At 34.8% G+C, this 13,860-nt stretch overlaps 1 protein-coding gene across 1 annotated transcript; it reads left to right on the forward strand.

The window, feature by feature from the left end:
* Nucleotides 1-8,178: 8,178 nt before the first annotated feature.
* Nucleotides 8,179-9,406, forward strand: LOC114415153 (dehydration-responsive element-binding protein 3-like). Its single transcript, XM_028379724.1, has one exon. The coding sequence runs from the start codon at nucleotides 8,559-8,561 to the stop codon at nucleotides 9,141-9,143; it is 585 nt and encodes a 194-aa protein (XP_028235525.1). The 5' UTR covers nucleotides 8,179-8,558; the 3' UTR covers nucleotides 9,144-9,406.
* Nucleotides 9,407-13,860: the final 4,454 nt, after the last annotated feature.

A 13,860-nucleotide genomic window follows, 5' to 3' on the forward strand; every position in this document is an offset into this window, starting at 1 on the left:
ACTCCTACGTTAGTAATCACACACAGTTACTCTCGATCTTCTCTTACTTTGGTTGAGATGTTACACTCAGGTGCACCTTCTTTACATCACCCTTTTATATAACAAAGTTCTTGGCTCCATCCATGAGTTTGACTTGTTGGACTTAAATTGTCTGACCTCTTCACACCTAATTCCCATTACGATACTGAATTAATCAAGGTTATATCCTTTTGAGGTTCTTACATTTCAGAACCAGTTCTTATATTCAGGATCACCATTGGTGTGCTAGCATGAGTCCTAGTTGTAAGACCTAGTTCTTATATAAGTAATTGGTTCTTATGATTAAAGAAAACGACATTTATTCTAGATAATATGCTCATTTAAGTTTTGATTATTACACACACCAGTGGAATAAAAAGTTGTTAAAGTCTTTAAGTATGACATGACATGATAGTGTCGTGTGGATTAAAGTGTCGTCTGAAATTCTTTTGATTCCTCGTGAGTTATTGGTGTAAATCTCACCTGTTTGATATGGAATCCAAGTTTGGTGTCATCTTTGGTAAGAATTCTGGACGGTTTTAGAAATTATTTGGGTCCGGTTTTAGAATTTTGTATGATACTCCTATTTCAATTCAATATTTTGTTTTTCCAGTTTAGATAGGATTCTCATTTAGGATTTGGCTGTCACCACCATTCTATATATTACATGTGTTCATGTTCTATTCAGAAGCTTCTGAATAAAAATAAATATCACCACCATCGGAAATTTGTGATTTAATTTGAGTGTTAACTATAATACTTATGCGTGTGTTAATCTGGGTCCATCCATGCTTTCAGTAAATGCACGTCATGATCAAGTCCTTGATGATGTTAAAGGAGTATTCTGTATATGTTTTGAAGACTCACTCTCAAGATTCTCTCGATCTAGGCCACGTGACCATATATGCATGGCCAGAGTGATGGAGATGGGTTAGAGATCAAGTACAAAATTGATTATCGGCTAATTGCCTCCCTAAGTCGGATCACAGACTGAACATCCAGGTTCTGTATAAAATGTGTCCTCTTAATCAATCAAATTAGTGTAGTGATCGAACACAAAAGTCAAAACAATAACGTGTCCAGTGTTCTTGTTCTCCCTTTCAATACAACCACAGGAATCCAGGAACAGAAGTCCAATGCATTCACCAACTCAAAGATCTTATCTGGGTTGCCATTATTGTCGGGCCTTACGCTGATCCATGCCTTAATGTGGCCCAGATGTCTCATTTAAGGTTCCTTAATCGTTTTTCTAAATTAATGAAAGAAAAAAAAAACATTTGTGGCTGCGGTTCGTGCCAATAGTTTTTCTTTGGTACTTGTATACTGTCCTGAAAAGTCTCATGTGTTACCAGACCTAAATATGTAGGTTGGGAAAAAAAAAAAAAAACAACTCATTTCATGGGTCCAAGTCCAAACAAGTAAATAAGTACATCACAAAAGGCAACAGCTCATTTTGGAGGTACAATATCATCGTTTGGTACTCAATACTTGAGAAAATATGGAAAGCTCACGCATAAAACAATAACACCATGGACGAACTATTTTCGTCGTTAGTAAAGCATTAAAATGTACAACCCCTAGTAGTGCCAGAAGCTAAAAAGTTAAGTTATCATCTTTTGGCCATAGACTTTGTGGGTTATTGTTATTTTCGCTTTATCAATAATACTAATAATGGAGCTGTAGATTACAAGGATTTGTTACTCTCGTCTAATCTTAAAAATAGGAAATGGGGCCTTTAATATTATGTTTGGCAAAGCAATGTCACTGCTTTGAAGTGTGGGGTTGATTCATTTATTAGAGTTAAATCACTGTTGACAAATTGCACGTGGCAAGATGGAAACACCTACAGCGCACCATATGGGTGCCATGCTAACACAGGCGTTACGCGGATGGGACGCACACGGAACAAATTAAAATAGACCCATGGGACAATATGAGTACAATAAATTTGAGTTTTTTTTTTTATGTATATGAATATTGATTTTATCTTTTCATATCACCGCATTGGTTAGTAATTTCACTATTTTGAAAACTAATTTATGCTAATGAATGAGAGAAAAAAGTACGATAAGATTTCCGTCTCTGGTGTCTGAAATGTGAGTGATGATGAGATGGAGACAATTACAGACCATGAATTGGACAATATTGCCGAGGAATACTGGCAGGCCCCATCCCTTTAAGAGGGATCTAATCGCGTAGTAATAAACCGAAAAGGAGTAGGAACAAGGAGAGAAATTATTGCATCTTCTACGAGTGGCAAATTAGTATACGGTAAAAAGGAAAGAAAAAAATATATATTCAAAAGAAGGGTCCAAAAACCTAAATCATTGCTGGCCCTGAGTGTCTAGTTTTAAAAGCACTCACATGCATTGGTTGGCTTCACGATCAGTTGTAGAATAGCTTAGCAAACCCGATCGATCGGAGATCAAAGTTATTTAGATACGTACTATTGAATTACATATAGTCATGTACTAATTCTGCATTCTCCAACAAATTAAGTATTTCTAATCAAGTAATCATTGAAGTGTTAATTAACAACAAGCATGAATTAATGAGTTGCAACATGTATAAATACCACACAATTGCTTTCAACGAGAGACTTGATGTACCCCGAAGGAAGAATTGAGAGCCTCAAATCAAATTCTTGGAAGTGACAACCGTATAATGAAAAAAAATGGTGTTTTGACATCTCCCTTGGCCGGGGACACCATATGGTTTCTCTACTGTTTTTAGCTTTTGATATGATATGGAGAGAGAAGAGAAATATACATATATAAAAATATAAATAAAAAAAGGCGTGACAAAATATATAAAAATATAGGGTATTGACATTGAAAAAGTAGTGACAAAATAAAACTAGCCGTATGATATACCTACATGCACAGACAAACTAACAAACACAATTTCACCCATCTCCCCAAAAAAGAGTGAAAATCACAAGCAAAAAATCATCATAGAAAAAACCTCAACTAGATTGAGAAACAAAAATATATAAAAGTACACAAGTGGATCAAGTGGAGCTGGAGCTAGCGCGTCATTGGTTCTTGTCGTCAACCTTATTAAATTTGACTAACCAAACCTGTAGCAGCTAGTAGTACATTTTTTTAGAGTGTCAAATACTAAATTGCACTAAAAAAAATGGCAAATTATTGGTGGTAGTAGAAGGAAATGATGATTCTTAGCTATAGTTGGTTATCCTGACTGTAGTTAGTTATTGTTATTTCAGTTAGTTAACTGGCTTGGTTAATTAGTTTCTCTCTTTGTTTGTAGTAGGTATATAATACACTTTTGGACTCTGTTTGTATTTTCATATTTTTTGTTGATCAATAATATCCATCATTTTGCGCTTCTTTCTTTTTCTCTTCTCGGATTCTCCCTTTCTTTTGTTCACCAAATATGTTGAGAATGAAGTTCATGATGGTAATAGAGCACTTCAATTGAAGAGTTCTGTTGCGCATCACTACTCTGATTTTTCTCTCCATCTCTAATTGGTGAGTCTTTCTGTCACAATGAATGAAACTTTTAATCAAACACTTGATGTGCATAATCCTTACTATTTGCATCCGAGTGAGAATCCAGCAACTGCTTTGGTTTCTCCTGTTCTAGATCCAACAAATTACAATTCATGGAGTTGTTCTATGCTCACTGCTTTGAATGCGAAGAACAAACTGGAGTTCGTTGATGGAACCATTTCCGAGCCACAACGAAACAATTCGTTGCATTTTGCTTGGTGCAGGTGCAACAATATGGTTGTCTCCTAGATTGTTCATTCCGTTTCAACCTCGATTAGCCAAAGCATTTTGTGGATGGATAAAGTTGTTGATGTTTGGAAAGATCTGAAATCACGATATTCACAAGGAGATTTGATGCGAATCTCAAATCTGCAACACGAAGCTGCTTCAATCAAACAAGGTGACATTTCTGTAACGGATTTCTTCACCAAATTACGAATAATTTGGGATGAACTTGAGAGTTTTAGGCCAAATCCTTTATGTTTTTGTTCGATTCAATGTTCTTCTGGAGCACTTTTGATTGTAATGGAAAGAAAAAAGGAAGACCAAATTATGCAATTCTTGAGAGGCCTTAATGATTAATATGCTAATGTGTGTTCTAGCATTCTCTTAATGGATCTGTTACCTCCAACAAGAACGACAAACTCTTGGTAGTGCTGGTGTCCTTGGTAGTCTCAATCATGAATCCAGAGATTATTCTTCAGTTAATACTGCTAGCAGCAAGCAGTCCACAAATTGCAGATTTTGTGGTTGTCTCGGTCACACTGAAAATGTATGTTATCGAAAACACGACTTTCCTATGAATGGAAGCAATAACAAGAACAATCAGAGTTGTAGTGCTAAGATGTTCTCTCATTGTGGTAGGACTGGCCACACTATAGATGTTTGCTACCGCCAACATGGTTATCCACTAGGGCATAAATTCCATAACATCAACAGCTCAGTGACAGGTGATATGCAAGTCACTGCAATTGATCAACAAAATCAGGACACTCATGCTCCAAGCTTCACATCTCAGCAATATCAAGCATTGCTAGCCTTATTACAACAAGCAAGTCATGGTGCTTCCTCATCCACACCTCGTGTTAACCAAATTGGTACATTCTCTCCATGTCTTGATACTAGTACGTCAACCAATTTAGGTAATCTCCCACATCTCTTTTGCAATTCTGTTTCAAATTCTACTGCACCTTGGATCTTAGATTCAGGAGCTACAGACCATGTGTCTTCATCCCTAGCCAATTTTTCTTCATATGTCTCAATCAATCCTATAGTGGTTAAGTTGCCAACAGGTCAAGAAGTCTTAGCAACTCATTTGAGTGTTGTTAAGTTCTCAGATTCTTTCTTTTAACTAACATTCTCTACATTCCTTTTTTTCTCCTTCAACCTTATTTCCATTTCTAAACTCGCTTCTTCTTTAAATTGCAAACCGACATTCTTCTCTAACAAATGCTTTATACAGGACACGATCACCAAGAGAATGATTGGTACAGTTGATGTGGTTGCTGGTCTTTACAAGCTCAATGCCTCTCCCATCCTCCATTTTGTCAACAACATTGTTATTACAACTATTACTGAACCATTATGTAATAAGTTGCCTATAGATCTTTGGCACTTTCGTTTAGGGCATCTCTCTCATGATAGAATGTTTCTTTTAAAGCAATATTATTTGTTCCTTACTATAGATAAAACCTTCACACGTAATACTTGTCATCATGCTAAACAAAGAAAGTTACCTTTTCCCAAAAGTGGATCACATGCTACAATTCCACTTGCTTTATTACATATAGATATATGGGGTCCTTGTCATAAAACATTTATTCATGTTCACAAATATTTTCTCACTATTGTTGATGATTTTTCTCACTACACTTTTCTCATGCATCTTAAATCTGAAACTCAACAAATTTTAAAAGATTTTATCACACAAGTAGAAAACCAATTTGACACAAAAGTAAAAATCATTCGGACTGACAATGGTGCTGAATTTATTTTGTGCTCTTATTATGCATCCAAAGGCATTATTCATCAAACTACATGTGTTGAAACTCCACAAAATGGAATTGTGGAGCGAAAGCATCAACATCTTCTCAATGTCACTCGTGCCTTACTTTTTCAATCACATATGCCATCTAATTTTTGGTCTTTTGCTCTTTTACATGCAACTTTCATCATTAATTATTTACCAACTCCTTTCTTGAAAAACAAAACTCCATATGAATTACTTCATGCACATCTTTGTGACCTCTCCATGTTACGTGTTTTTGGGTGTCTTTGCTACACTTCCACTCTCGCTACTCATCGAAAAAAGCTTGACCCTCGTGCTCAACCATGTCTTTCTCGGTTTTAAACCTCACACTAAAGGTTATTTCATTTATAATCTTTATTCCCGTTCATTTGAGGTATCTCGTAATGTGACATTTTATGAGAATTTCTTCCCTTACGTTCAGCCCAATAATGACTTCTCTCACTCTTCAAACACATCATTCTCAAATACTTTTATCCTTTCTCCCCTTGCTTGTGTTGATGTCCCTTTTCCTTCACATGACATATCTTCATCCTCTAGTATTGCACCTCATAATCCAACTTCTCAACCATCTTCCTCACAACCCCTCATTCCTCTTCGACGTTCCACTCGTCCTACACAACGACCCGCTTTTCTTAGAGACTATCATACTGCATTCACATCAATTGGCACTGTTCCCTCTCCAGGTATTCGTTATCCACTCTCTAATTTTCTATCTTATGATAATTTGTCATCTTTTTATTGTCGTTTTGTCTTTTCCATTAGCTCTTTTACAGAACCAACTTCTTATAAAGAATCATCACAGCATGATTGTTGGCTTAAGGTCATGCAAGAGGAGATATCTTCCCTAGAAGCTAACGAGACATGGGTGCTTACTCATCTTCCCCCTCATAAATCAGCCATTGGGTGTCGCTGGGTTTATAAGATTAAGCATCGTGCTGACGGTTCCATCGAGCGCTACAAAGCTCGCTTAATAGCAAAAGGCTACACTCTGATGGAAGGTCTTGACTACTTAGATACTTATTCACCTATTGCTAAATTGACCATCGTTCGACTTCTCCTTTCTCTTGCTGCAATGCACAATTGGCATTTGAAACAATTAGATTTCAACAATGCTTTCTTACTTGGTACTCTTGATGAAGAGATCTATATGCAGCTGCCTTCGGGTTTAAAATCTGCCAAAGCTAGCCAGGTTTGTCACCTTCAATGCTTCTTTTATGGTTTGAAACAAGCGAGTCGCCAATGGTACTCTCGCTTGTCCTTTTTTCTCCTTTCTCATGGTTACACCCCCTCCCATGCGGATCATTCGCTCTTTCTTAAGAGATCTTCAGATTCTGCTTTCACAACTTTGTTGGTATATGCTGATGATATTGTTCTTTCACAAAATTGCATTAATGAGATCACTTCCATCATTGCTCAGCTTGATGCAGCTTTCAGAATCAAAGATTTAGGTGATTTACGCTTCTTTATTGGTTTAGAAGTGGCCCGTATCACAAAAGGCATTAATGTATGCCAACGTAAGTATGCTCTTGATCTCTTCCATGATACTGGTTTACTTGGTGCCAAACTAGCTAGTACCCCCTTTGATTATTGCACCAAGCTCTCCCAAGACTCTGGTGACCCTCTTCTTAATCCATTTTCCTATCGTCGTTTGATTGGTAGGTTGATTTACATTACCACTACTCGCCCAGATATTGCATTTGTTTTCCAACATTTAAGCCAATTTGTCAACTCACCCACAATTGTTCATCATCAAGCTACTTTTCGCATCATTCATTATTTGAAGCATGCCCCCGGCTCGGGTTTATTCTTCCCCTCCACCAACCATGCTAAACTCCTCGCATTTAGCGATTCTAACTGGGCTGGATGTACATACACTCGCCGTTATGGGACTGGTTTTTCTGTATATCTTGGTTCTTTTCTTGTTTCTTGGAAGTCGAAGAAGCAAGCTACTGTCTCTCACAGCTCTATTGAGTATGAATATCGTGCTCTTGCCTCAACTACCTGTGAAATTCAATGGCTCGCCTATCTTTTAGAAGACTTCAAAGTTTCATTCACCAAACCTGCACTTCTCTATTGTGACAATAAATTTGCTATGGATGTTGCTGCTAACCCCATGTTTCATGAACGCACCAAGCACATTGACATCGACTGTCATATTGTCAGAGAAAAGATCGTTACTGGACTGCTTAAACTTCTTCCTATTTCTTCAACATTACATCTAGCTGTCATCTACACAAAAGCTTTGCCACCTGCTTCATTCCACACCTTCCTCTCCAAGTTGGGAATGTCTAACATCCACTCCCAACTTGCGGGGGGATCTTAGCTATAGTTGGTTATCATGACTGTAGTTAGTTATTGTTACTACAGTTAGTTAACTAGCTTAGTTAATTAGTCTCTCTCTTTATTGTAGTAGGTATATAATCCAGTTTTGGACTATGTTTGTATTTTCATATTTTTTGTTGATCAATGATATCCATGATTTTGTGCTTCTTCCTTTTTCTTTTCTTGGATTCTCCCTTTCTTTTGTTCATCAAATATGTTGAGAGTAAACTTCATGAATGATAATGAAACAGAAGACAAAAGCATTGCAGGAAGGAAGGAACTTTCAAGAAAAAAGGATACGGGGTAGATGAACAGTGCAACAATGGTGAAAATTGGAGGGTGGTTAAAAAAAAGATAAGAATGAAGTAAATACAATATATATACGCAGCAGCAGCTAGCAAACATAACATAAGAGAAGGTTTCGTGGCAGTGGCGAGTGAAGAAGCTATGCCTGATGAGTGAGTCATTTTTTTCTCTCTGGTGGGTCCCATCCTCTTCTGCTCTGAGAACCTTTATAAGTGTTATATGAGTCATTGAGAAGTGACCCCAGGAAAAAGAAAAGAAAAGAAAAACTTCACTTCACTTGCATGCCAAATGAGAACAACCTCTTCTTAGAATAATTTCCTCGGTGTTTAAGCCTTGTCGATTTCCGAACACCAATCCGAGTTAATTAAACAATGAGAGTTTCGACAGAAAAGTTAGAGACAGAGCCGGAGAGCAAAAAGATAAAACGCATTCGTGGCGGCGGCGGCGGGGACTCGAGCAATAAGCACCCTTTGTACCGCGGCGTGCGGATGCGGAACTGGGGGAAATGGGTGTCGGAAATCCGCGAGCCGCGGAAGAAGTCGCGGATATGGCTAGGCACATTCCCGACGCCGGAAATGGCGGCGAGGGCGCACGACGTGGCGGCTCTCAGCATCAAAGGCTCCGCCGCCATTCTCAACTTCCCTCACTTTGCCAACTCGCTCCCTCGCCCGGCTTCTCTCGCGCCGCGCGACGTTCAAGCCGCGGCGGCCAAAGCGGCGCACATGGACCCTTCTTCCCTCTCCTCCCTTGTCTCCGCAATGGACTTGTCCTCTGCCTCTGACGAGTTGAGCCAAATCATAGAGCTTCCTTCTTTGGAAAGCACCGATGATGGCTCCGTCGTCTTAGAGAAAGAGTTTGTTTTTGTTGACTCCCTTGATGCTTGGATGTATCAGCCACCCTTTGGTTTTGACACCGAACAAGACACTGGTTTCGAGGGTTTGATGTGGAATTACTAGTTTCGATCCATGTTTCTGTTCTATTCTATGTCTTATGTTGTATAAATTAATATTGATCGTCTCTTTATGTTTTGCTTTGCGTGTGTGTCTATAAGCAGTAAGCAGCCACTTGTTGTTTTTCTTTCAGGGGCTGCCCGTGCCACTCGATCGCTGTCGTATTCATCATCGAGTCTATCTGTCGTCTGTCTTTTTTCCTGATTCCTCTGTTTTTAATTGTAAATGGCTAGATGAATAAAGTAAGAGGAGAAATTTTCTTTAATTAACTCGTTTTGGTACAAAATGTTTTACTCTTCTTTATAAGATAGATTGTGTAATCCATGAAATTGAGAAGGGAAAGGAACTAGTATATTTGAGTCTTTTGGTGGAAAGAGCCGTACGAAAAGAGATAGAAAGGAGAAATGGGAATGTTGATGATGAGGATGTTATTTGACCACACCACACCAAGTGTTGTAATTGTATATTTTTGCTTGTTTCAATCGTGGTTTCTAGCTCCTTGGCAGAGAGATTTTTCTCCTTTAATATTAAAGTAAAGGATCTGTGCTGTGACTCTATCTGTGTGTCACTGTGTGTACCTTCTCTTGCTGTCGCTCTATTATTCTGAGAGAGGGTCGGTGACCCATAAAGGTTTCTGGTTTTCTTTGGCCAAATGGAAGACTGTGATTGGCGCAGGAGATGGATATATGACACTGACGATTTCATTTTCATTAGAAAGGAAACGCACTCATTGTACACACTACACACACAAACCACACGGGTCGTCACACTATAGCCACATACATCTTTCCCTATCCCTACTTTTCTCATTTTCCTTCTTAATTAGAACTAGGGTCTCTCCTCAATTCAAGATGCAAATGGGTTTGGTTTCAAGGAACCTAATTCACTTTAGGGCCAACGTGCAGTGTCTCTCTTCCTTCTAGCTTTTGCTTTTGCGTCTTCACCTTCATCACTTCACTTGTATGAAGATCACTTGGATTTGACAAGTTTTTTAACTAAAGATATATATGGACACTAGTGTCAACCAACGTGTAAATTAATTGGAGCAAAGTTGTTAAATAACACAACAAAGTTTTGTTACTTGCTGTTATTCTAATGGACTCGAATAAAATTGTATTTTATAGAAAATACTTAATCACTTCTACCAAAAAGATATAACGACACTTATATATTATAGGTTAAATTAATTTGAGGTTTTTAATATAAATTTGACAATTTTTAATTAGGTCATTAAATTATTATTTTTTTCAATTGGATCCTTGAAGTTGTATGTGTTTTTAGTTGAATTTTTTCATCTAATTATCGTTCCGAAAAATTAGTTGTGTGAGTTTGTAGCAAAGTTGTTTTGGAAAAAAAATCCATACATCTTTGTAAAAAAAATATTTGGGTTAAGTGAATATGCAAATGTAAGAATACTAATTAAGGAACCTAGTTGAGACTTGCATATGTAAGAATACTGGCATGAAGAGATGAAAAGACTAACATGAAAGGTGAGATTTCTGACAACATTGGGTTCACATACTAATTAGGCCATTGTGATTTTTTTTTTTGTAATAATATATAGATAAAAAGGACTCAATTAAAAATAAATAAATAAACAAAAATTCAAGTATTCAATTAAAAAAATTGAAAACTTAATAAAAAATTGTCATTAATTTAGAAACCTACAAATTTAACCTATATCACAAGCATGCATTTTATATCATTTATTTCTCTACCTCTGTGCATATCACATATTATATATTTTTTTTCTCTTTTTCTTTCTCTCTCTCAATTTGTCAAATAATATACAATGATTACACATCTTCATTTTTTATTTAATGAAATAAATTTTTTAATCCAAATGATATGTAATAAAAGATGCCCATACATGTAAGAAGAAAAAAATCAAATAAACTGTTATAAGAATACTATTTTAAATTAATAAAAATTAAAATATATTTATTTTTTTATTCTATTTTAGTTTTATCATATTTTTATTTTTATTATCACGATTTTCTCTTTATCTTTTTTTATCTTTCTTGTTTATCTCTCTCCTTTTTACTTGAATGCACCCCACTAGGATGTATTTAAAATGTAGTTATCATTATTCTTACACTAAGGGCATGTTTGTTTTAAGAAAGAAAGTGAAAGAAAAAGAGAAGAAAAAAATAGACAAATGAAATGAAATGAATGAAAAAGAGATAATTTTGTAAGTTGTTTAGTAGGAATAAAGAAAGAGTTAAATATGAATGCAAAAGACATTAATATCCACACTAAAAAAGAAATATACAAAGTAAGACTATTTTAGTCATTTAATATAATTATTCATCTTCTTTTTCTTCTCATTTTTTAAAGAAAATAAAACATGCGAATCACTTGTTTTTTTTTATTCATTTCCTTTCACTTTTAAAATAATTAAATAATCTACTAAGAAAAAACAATCAAACAAATGAAAGTTTTTTTTTTCCTTAACTTTCCTTCCTTCCTCCCACGTACCTTCATTCCTCTTTCTGCTGCTGTTCCAAACAGAGTGCAAATGTTAAAAAAAAAGTGTAAATGGAATATATAGAAGATACTACCATGCGTAAATTGATAGATATGTTACAGAAGACTTCCCGGGAATTGCGTAACTGAATTGCAATTTGTTATCCCATTATCAAAATAAGAAAGTTTCTTGAGGGAGTGTTCTCCAAATCGTGGGCAATGCAATGTATTGTGAACTATAAAAAAGATTCAAAAATCTATTTTGGTTAGACTTTACATGCCATGGTGACCACAAATAGCACCAACGAAAATGTCCTATGCTTTGAAGATGGAGGATTTTCCTGTTAAAAGGACCTACGATAGTAATGATTAGTCATTTCTCCTAACGAAAAAAAAAAGTCAGAAGGGCAACGTCAGCAGTTTTTGACCAGGAAAATATATTTCAATGTTTTCAGTCTTAACCATATCAAGCTCAATGTCCTTTTGTTTTTATACAAAAATTCAATGTCCTTTACCTTTCCCTCGTATAAAAATAAATATAAATTTTTGGTTCATTTTAATGTAATTAAACTTTTAAGATATTATTCTCTATCAGGATATTTTATATGATTAAAAACTAGTTTTAAAGATTTATTAAAAATTAAACATTTAAAATATAGGAACATATTAATTTTGTCTCACATTACAAATATATAATGTGCATTTCAAATAATTTTTACACTATAATGGAACATAGATATAGATGTGATTCTGCTTATTAATTAAGAAAAGATGAGTGTTTTACTCTTTTAGTGTATAATTACAAGAAAAATATTAAAAATATATATTCAGCATAAAATAAATATAGTATTAACATGAGTACGGTAAGGGTGCTACATGCATTATGTCGACATCTGAACAGCTCTCCTAGCCCGCATTACATTAATGTTTCGTCAAGATCAATATTAATAGGACAACAGCCAACCGAGTGCTTTATTTTTTGGGTGATAATGAAATATGGTGGGAACCAATAGAGACGAAACATTGTTCCATACTAGTTTTTCATACATCTATAAAAATAAAAAAAATTTACAACTCAACATGATGATTAAAAAATTATTTTTCTTGCTAAAGTATATCATATGTTAAAATGAAATCATTTAATAAAGTATCAAATAGTTTTAAATTTTTTATAAAAACCAATGTTATTTTTTCGTAAAACAACATCAATTTTTAAACTCAATATTAACGTTGATACTTTAACATCTATAATTTAAACATCAATTTAATAACTGATATTAAAAATCTTTAATTACATATGTAAAAAAATCTATTTTCTAATAGTAATGAGTAAAATAGTAATCGACCAACATCCTAGGTTTGTCACATACGATAGGAACATTATTTAACCCTTGACCACTAAGATACATAAACCGTTTTACAAAGATGTTCTCATAAGTCTCGAAATGTCCACTAGATCATAATAAGATAGACACATTCAAAAATTAATATTGAATCGGTCAAGTTATAATATATTCTTACATATAGTTCATTATTTGAAGACAGACAACATTTTTATATTTGAATGTTTGTGGAATAAATCTCCTCTCATTGAGTCACGATCTAACACCACAACAATACTTATTCTAAAAAAAAAGTTAGCAAACTATTCTGACTTCAAACATTTACTAACACATTATCTACTTATTTTTTTAGAAGAGTTTATTGAGAAGCTACACTTGTTTCTATTTTAGAAAATATCCCATATATAAGCATATTAGGTCAAATTACTTCTTAATTATAATAAAAATGAAAACTATTTAATTAACATTATCAATTAACATTATTAGTTTGAATTGCATGTTTAATTATAAATTTTACAGCATAAATTGATATGAACATCAGCAACCGCCATGACAGTTCAAGTGTCATGTCATTAAATAAAAAGAAAATTATTTAATTAAAAAATCAACTAATACATAATAATATGGAAGGATCGTGGACGTTGTCCCTTCCTCAATTTAGCTGATTCTATTTCATCATATCAACTAATATAGCGAGATCAGTATACCATAAATGGCAATAAGTTCAGTACCCCTGCATCTCTAATAATTATAAGGTTTGGTGTTAAATTTTTTTTTTCCAGGATGCTGTTCATAATTAATTGTCAGGTATGCCTACCATCATTGTTTTCTACCTATATTATAATAAGCATTATGAACACGGAGCATATATGTTTCTTTTATTTTTTTAATCAAAAGATGTTAAAAGTTATTGA

The sequence above is a fragment of the Glycine soja genome, chromosome 6, assembly GCF_004193775.1.
Source record: "Glycine soja cultivar W05 chromosome 6, ASM419377v2, whole genome shotgun sequence".
In the NCBI taxonomy this organism is placed as follows: domain Eukaryota; kingdom Viridiplantae; phylum Streptophyta; class Magnoliopsida; order Fabales; family Fabaceae; genus Glycine; species Glycine soja.

Excerpts from the sequence above, each read along its gene's own strand:
- LOC114415153 (XM_028379724.1), top strand. The coding sequence starts at position 8,559 with ATGAGAGTTTCGACAGAAAAGTTAGAGACAGAGCCGGAGAGCAAAAAG.